Raw genomic sequence first — 20848 nt, forward strand, 5'->3', positions numbered from 1 at the left:
TATTATTATTATTATTATTATTATTATTATTATTATTATTAAAAAAAGAATTGAAAGAAGTTTAAGTAAGAGTTTCTGCGTGAGTAACTGAGAAGTTTCTTCCATGACAATTCAGAAACTCATTATTACGGGCTAAATACTGTAGTTATATGGGCAGAATTAATGAACTCATATCGAAACCTCCCCTCAATCTGCTCACACATCTCCATGACAGATAAATATAAAAACTAGCTGCTCGTACTATTTGTAAGGATGTGTAAACCTATTTGGAATGTTACATTAAGAAGCAATGGTCTGTATTTGCAGAGAGTAGTAGCACTATCTTTCAATGCTACTCAGTTTTTCGATAATCTTTTATTCAAGCTTATGAAGTGAGTAATACAAAAGAACAGTGGACCAATAATAAAAATAAAACAAAAAACAAGTTACAGCTAATGTGGGCAGCTAAATTTTTGTACAGTCTTTCTCTCTCTGTTGTTGAGATCGACATGAGCTCACTAAAGGTAAGTGTTCACTACATCATATCGCACTCCTCGTACGAATTGCACACAACGGATATTTTAAGTGCAGTGCGTTCACTGTAACGGCTCTACCTCATCGCTTCATCGGATTCCCTATCAGCTGTTTAAAAGATGACATCATACGATATTGACATTGCTGAAAACAGAGGAGTTTGAGGTTACGTCTATTAATTATGAGTGTTAGCGAATAAGAATTTGTAATTGCTTCATGCGTCTTAATTGAAGAGGAAGAAACGAAAGAGATATTGATTACATAATATACATACGTGGACAAATTATTAGACTTAAATTAATTATATGTACAACAAAGCTGTATTTATCGGCAGAAATAATGAACAAAATGTATTTTGCACAGATATAATGAACAGAAAATTGAGTCTGGAGGTTACTAATATTTTGTGAACATTTCATTATTTTTTATTAACACGTTGATTTTGTCAGGGATGCTGGAAACCAAAGTTTGACACTTTCTTTGAATATCAGCATCATTTAGCCAGATATCAGACAGTGCTTAAATGAGTCCATGATTTATTGTAAGCCTCTTTTTGTTCACTTTCTTCTTCAGTATAGATCACAGATTTTCAATTTTGTTCATGTCCGGTCTTCTTGCAGGCCACGGGAGAACAGACTATTGAATATCTTCTGCAGTATATAATTAAAACAACAGTAGTACCAACGCAGCCAGACAAAATATACTTAAACATTGGAAAAATATACCAGAAGATGTAGACAATCATATTTACAACAATAAAGACTCTGTGAATTATACGGATAGTTGATATGACGAATTATATTATGTTTCCAAGAAAAAGGTTTTAGTCTAATAATTTGTCCACGTCTGTATATGTAAGAAATGACTTGATTACTGTAATAGGAACGGCTCAGATTATATAATCTTCGCAATTTTCTACAATCGAAATAAGTTTTCCGTCTGCCATATTGGCGCGACACTGAACATGGCACAACATAATAGTAACAGTTGGCCAATTAAAATTGATTTATTAAAGAAGGCCATGATCGCACGCATCGGAAAAGTTGCTCATCCAAGAAACGTGGACGGATTTGTCGATAGCCGATACGATGTAGTGAACACAGTTACATAACAATTACAGCAGAGATAGCCTTTTTCCGATCTGTGCGATTCGTCCGATACGATGTAGTGAATGCTTACTTTAACAGTTCCCATACCAAATCGACAGCCAGTTCAAAAGGGAAACAGCTCAAAATATAAAGTTTTGAGTTAACTGCGTTGCTCTGAAAAATCCAATTAACTTCACTTTAATTGGAAGTTACGATATATAGCTATGAAACATCATTAACAGGATTTGAAGTAATTTCAGTGATCCTTGGACCTTTCACAGCAACATGAAACTTTGAAATGCAATTTTCTTAAGACTTTAAATTTTGAATTGTTTCCCTTTTGAACTGACCCGTTGAAATTAGGAAAAATTGTAGAGAAAAAATTACATACATTTGAACCCTGTAAACTTTATTCAATAATTTGACATCTTAAATGCCGTTTGTTGCTTGAGTTGTTCTCGTATTATGTCTGTGGCCGGGAGGAAAAAGGTCTTAAGTCAATTTTTTGTGAAAATGAGATTTTTATATAGTCTGAAAGCAGAAACAATTCTCTACAATCTGGTAAAACGGCTAAAGTCAAATAAGACTCCTGACTGGTTTTGTAGAGCATTACCAAATGTCCTAAGTACTTTTTGAATCGAGCACACACAGAATAAAGGACATAAGAATATTTAATTCTTTATTCCTTACAAACATCACGTGTTTACTTTCCATGCTTTCCTATTAAAAAGGTCTAACTTGTATTTTAGCTGTTTTTGTCACATACTGAAGCTCTTTCCTTTTAAAACTTTAAGCAACAGGTAAACAGTCCTATATTGTTTAAGACATATTTTGCATTCTTAATAATTTACATTTCCCATTTATTTTGACATGAAAAAGGTCTTATGTTTAAATAGTCCCTTCTACTCAGTTTGGGTTCTAGTCTTAAAAGGGCTTAAGTGCGGCTATTTTTGGAAATAATCAAGAAAATTGGTAAATGAGCAACATTACCTATTTTAGAAGAAATATAAACAAATAATATCCAGAAAAAAAAAACCCTTAATTAAAAGAACACTAATTTCAATCTTTCTACTGCTCTCCTGAAAAGTATAACATTTTTACTTAAGACATTTTTCCTCCCGGCCACAGATGTAATTCATATGAAATTACTAATTTAATAATTCTCACTTAATTCGTTTCAAAATGTTTGTCTTATTTATTGTTCACAAGTGATGAAAATTTAATTTCTTTCATTTTGTAGTTATTGGAAGAACGCGATAGCCTGCAGTTACGTCTGTCCAATGCACTACGCTTGAATGAAGAGCTCAAGGCAAAGAGCACTAATCTTGTTGCTGTGGACCACTCATTCAGAAGAGAGGAAGCACCTCAGCACGTGGTAGCTACAGTCTCTACACAGAATGCTGCTGTGGAGGAACCACAAGAAGATCTACAATCCCTTGCTAGCAAGTGAGTACCATAAAACCTTCTGTTACTTAAAGTATTACATTGCTTAATTCGTAATTAAAATAACCTGTAGCACCTTATTATCTACTTCTATTCCTGCAAGGAATAAATTATTTGCATCCATTATCTTGAAATGCACAAATATTCAGCTCTCACATAAGCCAAAGCAACTAATGTATTTATGTAAATGCTGGGTTGCAAGAAACCAAAACAATAAGTAGCCTACGTTATTCTGTCATTAGGTATCCAGTCTTTTAAAGTTAATATATCACTAAATTATAAAACATTGAATGGGCTATTCCATATGAAATCGATCAGTAAAAAACCTCGCATTTTTTTATACTCTAATTTTTTCCCTACTTATACAAGGTGCTGAGGACAGTGCATTTTAAAAAATTTACTATCGAAAGTCAAACGGTTTTCGTATTATTGAGCGACAAATTTAGCATATTTTATAAAAACAAGCCTCTTTCAGTGCTCAGAACATTGAACGAGAGCTTATTCTGAAGCTGACATTTGGTATGTTATGTTAAGAAGTAATCCTTATTTTTATTGTACACAGAGAGACAGATAATCTGATTTTAGTTGTTTTTAGGTTTTTTGATCATTTGTAAAAATGTAAAAAATATTGAGAAAATACCTTGCATTATTAAGAGGGATTCGGTATTGTTTGCTTAGTGGTACGGCAATAAGTTTCGAGGGTATTAAATAGATTATTTTCACACGCCTAGACTTGAACGGCATAGTACCGCTCGCACTGGCCGAGAGCTGAAGATAAGCGAGCGTTGGGCGTCATTCTACGCCTGTGTTTATGAAAACCTGTGATAAAGCTAGCACAGCCATGACTACTAGACGACACATCACGTGTTTATCTCCCGGCCTTGCTTGTCTCGGCTAAGCTCCCATCTCACAGTCAGCTGGTTAGTTCACAAGCATACTATTTATTTTCTTTATTTGATATTTTCAATACTTTCTTATCAACATACCATCAGTAAAAAATATGTGTTTATTTGTACTTTCAATGTCGAATCTAACTATATATTTTTAAAATATTTTTTCCTAGCCAAAGGCGTCTTAATGAGGAAAAATCTAAATTTCTCCATTTCCATTAAAAGTAAGAAAATCTGCATCAAAATAAACCATGATTTTGATCATTGGGTGAAAGGGTTTCGGAGCTATAACAGTTTAAAGTTGCTAATTTTATGAAAATACGATAAATTTAAATATTTTTAATTTAAACACTATGAAGTTCTGATGCCTCAAACTTTGCACAAAGCATTGTATCACAGTTCTCTACGTACAAAAAAAGTTTCATTGTATTTATAAATTGTAAGGTCAATTTTCTCTATATTTCGGTCGATTTGAGATGGAATAGCTCGAATGCATCACATATTCATTATATGAGGTCTTGCCATCCTCATTGAATATTAACACGACTACTATGAAGTAGTCAATGTGTATTATCACCATTAATTTGAGAAAAATTCGTTCTGGCACCGGGAATCGAACCCGGCCGTAAAAACATTACAATGAGAAGAGTTTGACCGGCACCGTGGATCGTGTCCCGGCATAGCTCAATTGGAAAGAGCGCTCAGCGCGCAGAGCTGAGAGGTCCCGGGTTCGATTCCCAGTGCCGGAACGAATTTTTCTCAAATTAATGGTGATATAAAACATTGCTTAAGTGACATGTAATTGATTTTTAATTACATTTCCAGTAGCCATTTACATCTGCATTTCAAGAAAACCAACATCAATGGCTACAGTGAAGCACATAACATCCACAAAGATAAACCATGAAAAATATGAAATTGTGTACAAATTATCCATTACAAATTGCCTTAATACCTCCTGGTTGAGTGTTAGAGAAGGCTGTGTGGCCTTAACTGTGCCAGGTTAAAATAAACCATTATTATTATTATTATTAACCACAAAAGAAATCAATATTGTTATACATTTCTTAGATCTGAGTGATCCTGCGGTTTAGCCCTTAAAAATAGCCTGTCATCTTGGAGCATCTGGGCTATTCCATATGAAATCGATCAGTAAAAAAACCTCGCATTTTTTTATACTCTAATTTTTTCCCTATTTATACAATGTGCTGAGGACAGTGCATTTTTCAAAACTATACTATCGAAAGTCAAACGGTTTTCGTATTATTGAGCGACAAATTTAGCGTATTTTATAAAAACAAGCCTCTTTCGGCGCTCAGAACTCTGGAATCACTTACTGCAGAACATTGAACGAGAGCTCATTTTGAAGCTGACATTTGGTAGGTTATGTTAAGAAGTAATCCCTATTTTTATTGTACACAGAGAGACGGATAATCTGATTTTACTTACTTTTAGGCTTTTTGCCAATTTGTAAAAATGTAAAAAAATATTGAGAAAAACCTTGCATTATTAAGAGGGATTCGACATTGTTTGCTTAGTGGTATGGCAATAAGTTTCGAGGGTATTAAATAAATTATTTTCACACGCCTAGACTTGAACAGTGCAGTACCGCACGCACTGGCCGAGAGCTGAAGATAAGCAAGTGTTGGGCGTCATTTTACGCCTGTGTTTATGAAAACTTGTGATAAAGCTAGCCCAGCTATGCGCTACTAGACAAAACATCACGTGTTTGTCTCCTGGCCTTGCTTGTCTCGGCTAGGTCCCGTCTCACAGTCAGCTGGTTAGTTCACGCGTGTACTATTTATTTTCTTTATTTGATATTTTCAATACTTTCTTATCAACATACCATCAGTAAAAAATATGTGTTTATTTGTACTTTCAATGAGGAATCTAACTATATATTTTAAAAATATTTTTTCGGTGGCAAAGCCATCTTAATGAGGAAAAATCTAAATTTCTCCATTTCCATAAAAAGTAAGAAAATCTGTTTAGATGTCAATATAAACTTTAATTTCTCAGCATCAAAATAAACCATGATTTTGATCATTGGGTGAAAGGGTTTCGGAGCTACAACAGTTTAAAGTTGCTAATTTTATGAAAATACGATAAATTTAAATATTTTTAATTTAAACACTATGAAGTTCTGATGCCTCAAACTTTGCACAAAGCATTGTATCACAGTTCTCTACGTACAAAAAAAGTTTCATTGTATTTAGAAATTGTAAGGTCAGTTTTCTGTATATTTCGGTCGATTTGAGATGGAATAGCTCATCTAGTTAATCAGTTTCACTAAAAGATATGTGTACTTTCTGCTTATAAGAGAGTAAATAATCTCAAAATGTAACATAAACGTGATTTCCTTATACATGTATGATGGCGAAATACAGTAGAATCCCTCTTATCCAGCACCAAAGGTACCAGGCTAGTTCCAGATACGATATATTATACAGGATTTAATATTACATTCTTTTTTAGGATATACTATATTCTATTTCTGCTTCTCTATTTTGAACCGCAATTTATATTAGAATATTTTGTTTTGTACATAAAGTATTTGTGATATAAGGCTTCTGATCCCTTATCTGTAATGGCCTTCCCTTTACCATTGCTTGCTTTGGTAGGTTGTCACAGCTGCGTAGTGTTGGGTACCACCGGGATGTGACGTTACAAGATGAACGAGAGCAACGTCACAATGAACAAGTGCGATTATTACATCAGAGAGGAAGTGGCATAGTGGTCGATGCCAACTATACCTTGTGTAAGTAATAACAGGCACACGTCACTTATTCTCCTTCTCCCTCACATTTTCTTCTTCTACCTCAGTGCTTGTCCTCTTTATCTTGTTCAGGAACATAACCTATTGACAAATCATATACGACAGAAATTTTATTTAATACAGTTGATTAATTCATCAATTAGTCTAGAATTCTAGATCAATATTTCCAACTGGATGCGCTGTGATGTCACAGATATCCTTTTTCATTCTCAGTGAGGCATATATTGATCCTTAACAACAAAGATCCACAATTTTTTACTGTCTTTCATACTTTGGTGTTATAATTCTTGGTGGTAAACTAAGCAGATTATACCATTGAAACTGAAACTTGAAATTTAAAATAAAAAAAAAGGTACCGTAAAGCGGGGTGACTTTGAATGCCGAGGTAACTTTGAACAGTAATTTAGCGCCTTTCTAAATTAAATGCTGTACCCAATTGCGATAAAACTGTTTAAGTTGTCAATAAACTAGTTCATTTTTTTCTCAATAGGGTACAGCATTTAATTTAGAAAAGCGCTAAATTACTGTTCAAAGTCACCTCGGCATTCAAAGTCACCCCACTTTACAGTAATAAATAAAATTCTGGACAGATCTGACTTCATTGCAAATTGACTTAGTGAAATTTATTTTGCCAACATAAACCCCTACATATGAAGAATTTCACATAGTAAAATATTATTTCTCTTGAATCATTTATATGATATGTTACATTATTAGCGACTCCAAAGCAGCTATTCTATCAATCGTCTCTAAACACACACCTTCATCTCAAACAGCAGAAATAACTAAAATGCTCTCTCAATTAATATCACTCAATAAAAGAATTGTATTCCAATGGATACCATCCCATTGTGGAATCCTGGGAAACGAGAATGCGGATGCACTAGCAAAGAAGGGCAGCACTGCTACTTACAGACCTGTTACTAAATCTACGTATTACTCTGTGAAGAGATTTATTAAATCTACATACTTAGACTTCAACAAACAAAATTTGATAACACAATCTCAAGGGAAAAAATGGAACTCTCTGCATCATAAACCACAGGTAATTCCCGATTTACCACGAAAATCGTCTGTAGCTGCATTTAGATTGGCAACAGGCCATGATTGTTTGGCTAAACCCCTGCATAGAATTGGAATATATCAGTCCCCTAACTGCCCATTGTGCAACTCAAACCAAGAAATGGATTCGGAACACCTCAAAATCTGTGCTTCAGTGGCTGACCATGATAATATCTTTGAAAAATATTGGAGTGCAAGAGGTCAAATGACTTTATTGTCAAACACCTGGCATTAGAAAACAACAACAACAAAATTATATAAATACTTTAGAAAAAAAAATTAAAATATATAATTATTTTTTATTTTGGAATCAACTCCTTCTAAGTAATATAAATTAATAATTTTACTATACAACGTAAGCTTTAAGCTTAAGTTTAAGCTTTAATCTGGTACCCGACTGGAGTCTTTTGCTCAATTAGAAGCATACTTGTCAGAAAATAGAGTAGCTCAGGCCTTGAGTAGATAGTACTACTCAGCTGGCGAAGTGCATTGACTGCACAACCTTATCTCATATATCACATGACATGGTATCAATTCACACTGGGTGGAAAGTCCACTACTGTCTTCAAATGCATACCGTTGTTTCATAATTAGGTTGCCAGCTAATCCTATATTTTATGGGATGTCCTGTATTTAAGATTAAAAAATATTGTTCTATTTGGACATGTTATGGGACTTCTAAAAACCCCATATTTATAGACAGTGTATCATAGATGACATAGCTGTTTATCGCTACAATTTTATCACTTCCCTAGCATTTGTTTGCTTTTACCACTTCACTAGCATTTGTTTCTTTGTTTGCCAACATTTCAAAATGCAAATTCTTTATGGTACTATAAAATATATTTTGCGATCGTCATTTGTTTCCCCACATAGATAGTCAACTGAAAATGATGGCTTTGTTCAAACATTTTGGCAAAGCTAACATCAGTGAAATAGAATTTTAATAAGTCAATTAATACCTGTTTTATTGTATTAGAGTACTTTATTTCTTCTAATCTTTATATACAGTGAGGTTAGTTGGGGATGCTCGAGTTTTCACCCCCAACTAACTTCACTGTACTTTATTCTGTTTTTATCACCTCTGTACCATTTGTTTGTTTGCCAACATTTCAAACTGCAAATTCTTTACGGTACCATAAAACATGCTTTGCGATCGTCATTTGTTTACCGCATTAGATAGTCAACTGAAAATGGCGGCACCTTTCAAACATTACTGAAATACTATTTCACACAGTCACACGTCGCTACTTTTGCAGCGATGCAGTACAAAAAACTGCGCAACTCTCGTACTGCGATGTGTGAACAACGGAGCAACCCGAAAAGTAGCAGCTGCCGAACCTGCTGCTCGCAACTTTTCCATGCTGCGCGCAGCTTAAAAGTAGCGACATGTGAGCAGGGTTCTCAGGGTTGCAGCCGCAGCATTTTTGATATCGGTTTTGTTAAAACTTTTGCTGCGATTGCGACCAGTGTTGCCACCCAAATGTGCCAATGATACTTTTATTGTTTGAATATATTTTAATGTTAGATGTGATGAAAATAAATTATTTGTAACAGTTATTAAATGCACAACACAGTCTGAGCATATTTGCTGACGATGTAATTCAATTTTTTAATTTTCTGTAGCGTAGTTTCAAACAGGAGGGTTGCCAACATTGATTACGTGAATATGCTGTTGGTTATCATTTAAGTACATAGGCATTTTTAAAAGCTTATAGTAAAAATAATGCCAATTTCTGAATACTAGTTAGGACAGAAAAGCAAATAATAGATAAGTAAGCTTTCGTATGAGTTTATTAATAATGCGAACATAACCACAAAATGTATATTGAGAAGTCAACACGGAGATGGAAACCTGCAGCATGACTGCGGCTGCAAAAGTAGCGCCTTGCGTGTGAACAGACTCGCAACCTCCAGTTGCAACTTTTGCAGCACTCGGGTTGAGCAGCATGAAAAGTAGTGTGCAGCGCACTACTTTTGGCTTACGTGTGAACATGACACGCAACTTTTGCAGCTGCAGTACAAAAGTTGCGCAGCAAAAGTAGCGACGTGTGACTGTACCTTAAGTCAATATTTTATTGTATTAGAGTACTTTATTTCTTCCAATCTTTATATATTTTCTTCTAATCATGTAATAGTCAATTAAATTCCACTCGAGTTTTGATTTTCTCTAGATAAATCAAAACCTCTAGTGAGATTACTGTTGATAATTTTTACCTATTGATTTTTTTTTTGACAGCTCGGGATGTACAGAGTCCGTCCACTGTTCTTCTGAACTGGATCTGGGGACGCAGGTATGTCAGTAATTCATTTGTTTATACTAGAAAGAACTGTAATTCTATTCTTCAAGTAACTTCGTAATGTGCTGCATTCTTAGTACAGGAATATTGTATTTACCTTTCATAAGTGTACTTACTATAAAAATACTTATTTTGCTTTTATGAAATCTGTAGGCTCATCATCATGTCAATTTTATTTGCTTGTTTATCATTTGTACCTTTAAACTCTTCATTACTTCCTGTCATAAGCATTTTATATCTTTTTATGCCAGTCAGGGAATCACGTCATAACACATTACTGTTCTCCAAGCAGGAGATCAACCGTGAAAGGAATGTGCTTACTATTGCGTCATCTATTGGAGCGAAGTAGATAGATAATGTTACTGTTATAACGTCATTTTAAAAACCATGCTCTCTCCTGCATATGTTATTTCCTGTATGGAGAGATTGAAAGACCAGGAGATTAACAGTGATCTAATTTTGTAACTAGGGTAGTATCAATATGTGTGTATCAATGTTATTGTTTGTGCTCTGAGAGCTAGCCAATACAGATACAAGTATCCACGTGTGTGACCTTATGACATCTTATGGCATCATTCATTCACAGCATTACCCCGCTTCGTCTCAGTCCCCAAAGACTTTCTCGTGGTTGGAGTACAGTATGACTACCATCATTGAATTGTAAAATAATAATTATTCTTCAAGACAGTTTTCTTCTGAAGATTTGAAAAATATTATTTTGACATTGTAGTATCCTGGTGCCTTTTTGTAGTGTCATATATTTTTCTCAAATTCTTCCCATGGCATTTGAAATATATAATTATATGATTTTTAGATGTTATTTAACAATGTTTTCTTTGAACATTTTCATAAAGTGTGTATTAAGTATTTTTTAAAAAACTTCTCAGTTGTGAGCTATCAATAAAGACAAAGCATACCACATAAAATATAGTGATAAAATAGAGATAATAGTATTTAAATAAAAAAGAACATTTTACAATAACTGATTAATTACAACATTAACTGATAACAGTAGATGATTTACAATGTTTAGAGCGTGTAACAAAAGTTGTTAAGAGGATTCTATGAGAATGACATTAAAAAGAATTATAGTATAATTTGTACGATAATAATTCATTATGTCATATTTTTAATATAGTTTTAATATAAATCGTAAATAATGAACTTCTTTTGCTTCATATTTATTTGAAATTAAATTTGCAGAAAGTTACTCGCACATAATATGGTAGTTAGTTAATCGAGTGTGAAGTTATTCTGAAGCGGTTTAAAAATGTCATAATTTATCTGTAGATTAGATTACGAAGTGTATTGACTTCTAAAATACTACACCCAATGATGTATAATATACAGTAGTGTTTCTTATAAGTGTAAAGAAATATTAGTCAAATTGTAAGTGTATTTTAAATGGATTTCTTTCAGCTTGAATAATTTGTTTATTTATTTCATTCATTTACTTATTTATTTCATTTTATTTATTTATTAATTTACTTAAATTAACTATTTAATGTATTTAATTTAATTATTATATTTTATTTATTTAATTGATTTAATTTATGTATTTAATTTAATTTTTTTTTTCTATTTACTTACTTATTTAAAGTACAGAGACTATTGATAGTTATCATTACTCTGAAAATGACACATTAAAGAACAGAGCAAAATTATACAAAAGTTAACAATCAAACAAATAAATTAGCAAACAAAAATGAGAGACTCAATCAGATTCATCTTTTCTCTTGCTTCCCAGTGTCTCTCCACAAGAGTAACTCCTGATAAAGCTGGGCAAGTAGGTGCTGAGAGTCCATAATAATGCCTTGGTTACATAGCATATAGTCAGGCTACTTAATTATCTTTGTGATTGATTTACTTTTAAGAAAACTTTGTTATGTATAATTTGCATGTTGATTTAGCGTTAAAAGTAATGAAGGAAATTATAATATGTTTTTGTTTTGTTTCAGTACGCCTAAAGTGGTGCACATTTGATCATCAGAGTTCAGTCATGTTAATTTCATCGTTATCAGTCAGGTATAGCATTCAGAGTGAATTACTATTCCATATGCCATGAGAAATTAGAATGAACACTTCGGTAAAAGACTGATTTTTACTTCTGTTCAGTCATAAATGTTCATAGAGGCAAGTCACTGTGAAATGCAATGCACTGTCCTACAGGATATATTTCAGTAGTTCGCACTCTGCCTTAAAGCTGGATTCAAGTCATTGTCGCTCACTACACAAACCAAAGAGAAGAGCTATAAGTGATGATTGATGATTACTGAAGAGTGCGGATTTATATGCACTAGAAATTAAAAATGAAACCGAGTGTACTAAAAGTTGATGTATTCCGTTAGGAAGGATTTTAAGCGTGGTTCACAAGATTCCGAAATTTAACAGTAGAAAAATGAATCACATGGACTGGGGAATGGAACTTGTAAACTGTGCGCTGAATTATAAATGCCATTTAGAACCATTAAGACTGCTAACAATATCAAAGCAAAATATTGAATAACAAGAATGGCATCTAACAGGAGTGGGGGTATGCTTGTATGGTTATAAACTAGACGCTGGCAAAATGGTTATCATGATGACAAAGAGGTGTGATGTCATTGAATGCAATCTGCTAAACGCAGGAAGCATCAGAGAGAAAGAAGCAGCTTTTATCTTTTAGTGTAGTCAGTGGCGGATTTTCGGGGAAGGCAAGCAAGGCCATGCTTCCCATAATATTTTGCCAGACGGACATTTTTTCTTTTATACCACCTCATTCTAGTGCCGAGGTCATGGAAAGCATGGGGCTCTACCTCCATGCCCCCCAAGTGCCTTCATGGCATGTTACGGGGATACCTTTACCTTTTTATTAATTTTACTATTCAATACGACCAAGATGTAAGTTACGTCAAGCCAACCACATCCAGTTGGTGATGCCCACTTGCTCGTTGTAGATAGTACAAGTAATTCATACTGAAAGAAAACAGATAGTGCTGAAACCTGTACAATCGACATTGAATGTTTATGCGAGAGTGGGACAGCAGACAACTACTGGGTGTTCATTTCAAAGTGTGTCATGACGTCACTGTTGTGAGTCAGCGATTTGAAGCGAGTTTCAGCTTTTATGTCAGAGAAGTTGCCTATTAATCAAGGCATTCAATCTGAACTTGAGAATGTGCAAGGTATAACTTGAACATCGTAGCAACAGATGGCAGTCTGTACGGTCTGTGTGCTACCATAACCTCTTTCGAACTGTGTTTTGCGCTGGCAAGTCGTACGAAGGGTATTTGTTATCATCGGTTCCGTACGGCAACATTCCACAACACAAATCAAATGCTCCGTGGCCATGTTGACCGTCGAAGTTAATGTCAACAAATATTGTACGTAAGTAATCGTCTTAACCCTCTCCCCATATCCTGACAATAAGGAAAAAAACTCACCTCAGTACGTGTTTCCAAACAGTTCGCATTCCTGCCACTACCGGCGTTACGGTACGTATCGGTAAGTACTCTTAGAATGAACGCCGTACTTGCCAGGCAACTTCTCTGTCACATAGGTAATACGCCTCTGTGGAAGTGTAGGAAGATTGAATTGTCTAGGCTCATCGGCTAGCCACATGACGACATACAGCGAGCCATGACACACTTTGAACGCAGTATATGATTCTCCTTCCCTGTAACCATGTCAACAGATAGCTGGTTAGCGGAGTGTTTAAACTGACTGGAACTAGAGAGAGGAGCCGAATTTGGAGAAATCCTACTCACTGCTGACAAGTGTAGCGCTAGTCTCGTCTGCTTTTGGCTATGATGTATTGCCAAGCTCTCTCTCTCTCTCTTGGCTTTAGAAAATCACATCATGCACTCGTATTGTTAGTTTTCTATCCCTGTGTAAAAGTTTTGTTTTATGATAGCAGATTTTTTTTTTCTCTTTTTTGCGGTGTTCTTTTATTTTTTCTTTTGTGTTACGAGTTAATATATTTATTTATACAGTATAATATTAAATATTGATAGTTTAGAAATAAATTTAGATTTGTCTCTAGTTTCTTCTAGAGTAGTTGTGATCTAATTGATCGGTTTATGAAGGAAGAGAATTGTCAGTGAATTTGCTGTACAAATATGTAATAGTAATGAGGTATATGGCAGGCCCTATATTTTTAATACATAAAATACAACCTTTCTTGGCTGCCTCAACTTTCAAACCTGCTATCCACCACTGAGTGTAGTGGTAGCATAAAAGTCACATCCTTCAGATTTTATTAAACTGTTCATAATGAGTATTTACGTAAAACTATATTCCTACAATTTACCTGGATTTTCACCATGTCACAAATATCTAATATCATTTCATAAAAGACTACGTAATAGAGCAAGTTCGTCTGTTAAGCATGTTTTTTTTTGGGAGGGGGGGAGAGGGGGCGAAATAGTTCATAAATGTATGATGCGTCAAACATAGCTACTGTGTTGGCAGAAAATAAGCAAAGGGATGGATATTTTTCTTTTGAAAATACTACTTTATGCAAATCTAAACCTGATGAATGAGTGCATTATATTTTCAAATGTGTCAGTCTGTAAATCCGTTACTTGCACTTGTAATTGTAGTCCATCTCTCATTATATCCATGATGAGAGGATTTATAAATTGCTCAAAATCGTAATATTTTTAAAATCGTGAAACGTCTTTTACTTAAAGTCTATCTTTAGAGTTCCTGATTTATTGATTGGCATATTTAATAGTACATTATACAACATTATTTGTTTGTTTTTACCACTTCACTAGCATTTGTTTGCCAACATTTCAAAATGCAAATTCTTTATGGTACTATAATAGTACATTATGCAACGAGCCTATAATGGTAGTAATTAAAACGCGAGTATGTTTATGAAACGAGTGCGAGTTTCATAATTTTCATACAAGCGTCTTAATTACCATTATAGTCAAGTTTCATACGACTTTTTATGCTCGACCATATTTCTAACTTGAAATTATTCATAAGTATTCATGTTATTCTTATCTGACTGAGGAGCGGAACTGACCTTGTGCAATACCTCGTAAATTGTGAGATGTGCGCAGATGCGAAAGTATTGATTTTTTCCGAGAAACAAATGTCTCGCGCTAGTAGTCTTTCGATTGCATATCCAAGAATAATCCATACTTGCGCTTTCATATTGCTACAATGGTATTTTCTGATTGGTGGAACACCTGAACTTTAATGAATAGGTGTACTTTAATGAGGGCTGCTACCAGGTGTATAATTACTACATTTCGGCATGGTCGAGCATAAATTACTTTATAAAATGTCATTTAGTTATTGTACACATTTAAACTGGTAGAATTGTCTTCCATTAAATTTTATTGCCACACATCTGTTGTTAGTATGATGGATGTCACCTTGTCGTCCATGTACTGTATTCTGATCATGTCCTTGCAGACTACAATTCAAACTAAATTACACAAATTAAAAATCGTTAAGCATTTTCCCATGATTAAGCTCTCACACTTCCGTGTAATAGTGCAAATCTTCTTCATTGAATTCCAAATGCTGAAGCAATTTTCGGAATTTTCGATGTCCCAGGGATTATGATTTAATTGTATTTACAGAATGCTGACATGTACAGTACAGTATATTGTAGTGTGACTGTTCAAACTGAAGGACATGACATATTCAAGAGTTGATGTTTGAACGTAAAATTCAAAGACAGATTAGTAATTGATATTGATATTAATTCTGCAATGTCAAATTAAATATTACCGTCCACACCTGTGGAGTAACGACTAGCGCATCTGGCCGCGAAACCAGGTGGCCCGGGTTCGATTCTCAGCCGGGGCAAGTTACCTGGTTGAGGTTTTTTCCAAGGTTTTCCCTCAATCCAATACGAGCAAATGTGGGTAACTTTCGGACTCATTTCACCGGCATTATCACCTTCATCTCATTCAGATGCTTAAAATAACCTAAGATGTTGATAAAGCATCGTAAAATAACTTACTAACAAAAAAAATAAAAATAGATATTATCTAGACATTCTGGTGATCTTTGTGACAGTTTTCATAATGTCATTTAATGTTTGTCTTCTAAATTCCTATAATCATTTTTGAACACATTACACACCTTACATTTTCACCTTTTATGGAACAAAAATATTGTTCCTTCCATTCTTCATGGAACTGAAAGATACTCTTTCTTGAGCTCTTTCATAGAAACATAGCATCATTGCTGCCTGCTACTTTGTGTACAAATGATTGTGTGCAGGTACAAGAGAATGAATAGAGGTAGTGACTGTTCCAACCTTCATCTCTGTTGACGTCAAATCCACCTTGTCATCATGATTACTATTTTGGCGACCTCTTTTATAAACTATAGGCCCTAATAATAATAATAATAATAATAATAATAATAATAATCCGTGGCGCTACAGCCTGTGAAGGGTCTAGACCGACCAGCCGGCTGCTGGCCTCATGCCCACATGTAGAAGCAGAGATGGACGATCATCCAACCAGAATGGAGGTATCATGTGGTTAGCATGATGATCCCCCCAGCCATTATAGCTGGCTTTTGCAACCGGATTTCGCTACCTATCGTAGCTCCCCAAGTGCATCACGATGCTGGGTGGGCACTGGTCCCATACACTGGCCGAAATTTCATGAGAAAATTTCTTCCCCCATGAGGACTTGAACCAGTGCGCATTGCGTAACGCGAGTCCTAGGCAGGATGCCTTAGTCCATGACGCCATGGCGCAGGATGTTATAAACTATACCGAGTAAACATATTAGCTATTAGTGCATATAAATCCACTCTCTAGTGATTAGTCTCAGTGGGTCAGTACACAGGACTGAGGATCTCAAGAGGCTAGATTTTCTTTATTTATTTCGTATTTGTTGGTGGATCAAAGTGCTGTGCATGAGTTCCTTGTATGGATTGTATTAGTTTTTAATTTTTTTATTGTGCATATTCTTCTGAATGCAAGACGACTTCATGATTTCTTCGTAAATAGAAAAGTAAGATTTACACATTTACTGAACAATAGTAATCTCACTGTAAAGCACGTACAGTCTTTAAAAAAGTTTTGTCGCAAGATACTTTTCAGGCCCCAAAAAAAGGCAGTGTCCATGATCAGAGGACAAGCGACCTGGTTCACAAAAAAAGGACTAAGTTGAGGTAATAAAATTAGTTTTGTTTCATTGTATGTCTAATCATACGCACTGCCTCCTTTTTGGGACTTATAAAGTATCTGTATGATTTAACTTTTTTGTAAGATTGTGTGTAATTATCGATTTAATTTATCATGATTACATATGTAATACATACCAAAAAGTTTCGAAAACTTGTGTAAATAATCTTACTCCATATTCTGCATAATATTTTCAGTGAATTTTGCACATAAGGTTTCTTTTTTAATAATTTTTGACAGTATGATCTTTTAAAGGTTTACACTTCAGAAATAATTGCATAAATTATAATGTCTAAGGTAAAGGAATAGAACATTTGAATTCAAAATAACGTTGTAGCAGTACAAATGAAGTACTGAAGTTGTACATTATTTTATGTTTGATAGTACATTATGCAACGAGCCTATAATGATAGTAATTAAGACGCAAGGATGTTTGTTTATGAAACGAGCGCAAGCGAGTTTCATCATTTTCATACGAGCTCTTAATTACCATTATAGGCAAGTTTCATACGACTTTTTATGCTCGACCATATTTCTAACTTGAAATTATTCAGAAGTATTCATTTTATTTGTATCTGACAGAAGATCGAAAGTGACCTTGTGCAATACCTCGTAAATTGTGAGATGTGCGCAGACGCGAAAGTATTGATTTTTTTCCAAGGAACAATAATGTCATTGACCTTGATGTAATGTAACATGAACTAATTTTGATATAACCTGGAAATTGATTTAGAATTGAAAAACGATATGACAAATTGAATTTATTTGAATATTTTTTACAATTAACGCTAATTATTATAGTAACAGAACATAACCTTCTGCGACAGTATTTGATTTCCAGCCTCCGTGACGTTTCCCTCGTCTTTCGATTGCATATCCGAGAATAATCGAAAACCTGAACTTTAATGAATAGGTGTACTTTAATGACATGCATTAAAGGACTGCTACCAGGTGTATAATTACTACATTTCGGCATGGTCGAGCATAAAATATTTAAAAATATTATTTGTGATAATTCGTGATAAAAATAGATGAGACCACGTGGTTCTAAAAAGAATCCATGCTGTTCAGGAACAGTTGTCTGAGGATGATGAAAAAGAAGTATTTATTTTATTTTAAGTATTGCAAATAGAAGGGCATTGTTTTTCCTATACCATATTTTTCTATATAAATAAATTAAGATTAATCAATTTTCATTGTATTGCTGTGTGTGTGGAAGAAAGCATGATGTTGTCACAGCATTTTATCTTTCTTTACATATAGTAAAATCAGACAATGTAGTAGTTTCATTCATAATGATAAAACTAGTAACCGGTGGCATTTCAGTAGCCCCTTGCAGGGCTCTAAATTACTGATATTTCTACGTTTTTTTTTTAATTCCCCCTCTCTTAGTTATATTCTAAAACTGATAGTTTGCATGAATAAAGAAGTGATCTGGATGTTTCTGCTTGTTAATGAGTCAAGGGTCCCTAAAATACGACAGTGGAAGAGGGGAACCAAATTTTCCAATATGCCACTGCTAGCATTCTCAACTGAGAAAATTTCTTACCAATAATTTTATCAAAAAGTTTTACTTCATTTGAGAAATACACATGTGCTTGGGAGTTGCCCACAGGGAGAAGTACTCAGAATAAAATGTCACAACACCATACGTGCTATGATTGCAGATGCACTTCGATCCAAAAATCTAGACGTTCATGAGGAAGTTCATTGTATTGCTGATGGTGGAAGCAATCGTAGGATCGATATCATAGCTGTAAATAGGAATAAACAGACAGCCGAAATAATTGATCCTACCATCAGATTTGAAATCTCAGCCACTCGACCATCTGAAGTGAACAAAGAGAAAAAGAAAATCAACGAGCCCACGATTCAGTACCTATCGGTGAAATACAACATAGAAAAAATCACAGCTATCGGTCTTTTCTTCGGAGCGAGAGGCACGATCCCGAAAGCCTTTGTAAAGTGGAGGGAAAAATACAAGCTGACAAGAGATCTTCAAGATGCCATCGTCACCACCATAATAAAATTTTCTGTAGCGATATTTCGTCAGCATCTTTATGGTGTACATTCAATGTAAATTACACTTGGTTCTATTTTTTTTTTCTTATGTCTTATTCACTTTTGTCTGAAACCTGTTTATATAATTTTTCATTTTAAATTTTATTGTGAGCTATTCTGTGTCGCAGGGCAAACCCAAAATATTGGGTCAGACTACTAAATTAAAATTAAGCTGTGTTCTGGACACTTAAGACTTCACCGATGAGCTCCAGGAATAATTCTAACAAAAAGAAGGTAACTTTTGAGACCACCGACTACAGTGATGCTGTTTTGAAATTTGGCAGACATAGAAGTTAAGGCAACTTTCCTAAAAAGAATTATGTATCTTTCAAAGTAATCTACATGGCATCCAGTTTGACAAATAAGGAGTCTTCCTTTATTGACATCTTCCAATTTCGACTATGCTGCCATCTACAATGCATTTATTTTGCTTGGGCTCGTTACTATACGGAATATGGAGGCAGCAGTTAGATAAACAGAAGCCAGGCAGGTAGCAATAAGATGGCAGGTAGCAACACATGAGTGTTGTTGTGAGAGACGTGTGCAGTGCGGTTTCAGTTCTGTGTTTGTGTCTGCTATTTGCGGCTTGGTTCTAAGATTTATTATATATATATATATATATATATATATATGTGTGTGTGTGTGTCCGGCTTCACAGCGAGAAGGATCCTAGTTGCCATCTTCTTCTGTCCTCCCAATCACCGTCTTGTAACACTCTCTGTGACGTAGCATTTTTAACTCCTTTAATCCATGTATCTCGCGGTCGCTCTCTTCTTCTTCTCCCATTTGGAACCCATTTCAAGATAGTTTTCGGCAGTCTTTCGTTTTCCATCCGCTGAACATGTCCGTACCAAATTAACTGTCTTCTTTGTATTTCTTCAATGACTGTTTTCTCTTCATGCACAAGTCTTCTAATATCCTCGTTCTTAACCCTATCTAGTCTTAACTTCATGGCTGATCTTTTCAGGAAATTCATTTCAGTAGATAGAAGCTTATTTTTCATACGCTCAGGTATCTGCCAAACTTCACATCCATAGAGTAATGTGCTTTTAACTATGGATATATATATATAAGATTTATTACCGAACAAATAATTTTAATTTGGTATAACTTTTTTAAAAAGTCGTAGAACGATTTCCTGGGGTTGATTCATCTAATAGGAGAACAGTTCATAAAATAGTGAACAAATTCAAAACTACGAGATCAGTACTGGACAAGAAATGAAATCAACACAGGAAATACTTGATGATATCAGTCCTCATAAACAGTCACTGTGACAGTCTCTAACAAAGTTAGCACAAGTGGGGGAAAAGTTGTTCATCAGCATGCAATGCAACAGAATTACTGAATTTCATCCGTACAAGGTTACAGAAGTGCATGTCTTACAGCCCGGGAATCCTCACAGGAGAATTAATTTATAACTGGTTTCTTCAGCTGTAAATGTCAGCCATTTAGAATCACAATAGCCACAAGCGTAACTCAGTCATCGGTTGTTAATGTAGAAAAATTCGCTCCGGTGCCGGGGATCGAACCCGGGTCCTTGGTTCTACACACCAACTGCTCGATCC

At 34.7% G+C, this 20848-nt stretch overlaps 1 protein-coding gene across 2 annotated transcripts in view; it reads left to right on the top strand.

Moving 5' to 3' along the window:
- LOC138697640 (uncharacterized) overlaps positions 1–20848 on the top strand; it is a 62109-nt gene that overhangs the window by 38148 nt on the left and 3113 nt on the right. For both annotated transcript variants that reach the window (XM_069823065.1, XM_069823066.1), the window contains exons 10-13: positions 2842–3047; positions 6556–6692; positions 10012–10066; positions 12031–12097. In XM_069823065.1, the coding sequence (XP_069679166.1) occupies positions 2842–3047; positions 6556–6692; positions 10012–10066; positions 12031–12055 (423 nt within the window). In that variant the 3' untranslated portion in view covers positions 12056–12097. The remainder of the gene's footprint in view (positions 1–2841; positions 3048–6555; positions 6693–10011; positions 10067–12030; positions 12098–20848) is intronic.

The sequence above is a fragment of the Periplaneta americana genome, chromosome 4 (genome assembly GCF_040183065.1).
Source record: "Periplaneta americana isolate PAMFEO1 chromosome 4, P.americana_PAMFEO1_priV1, whole genome shotgun sequence".
NCBI lineage: Eukaryota > Metazoa > Arthropoda > Insecta > Blattodea > Blattidae > Periplaneta > Periplaneta americana.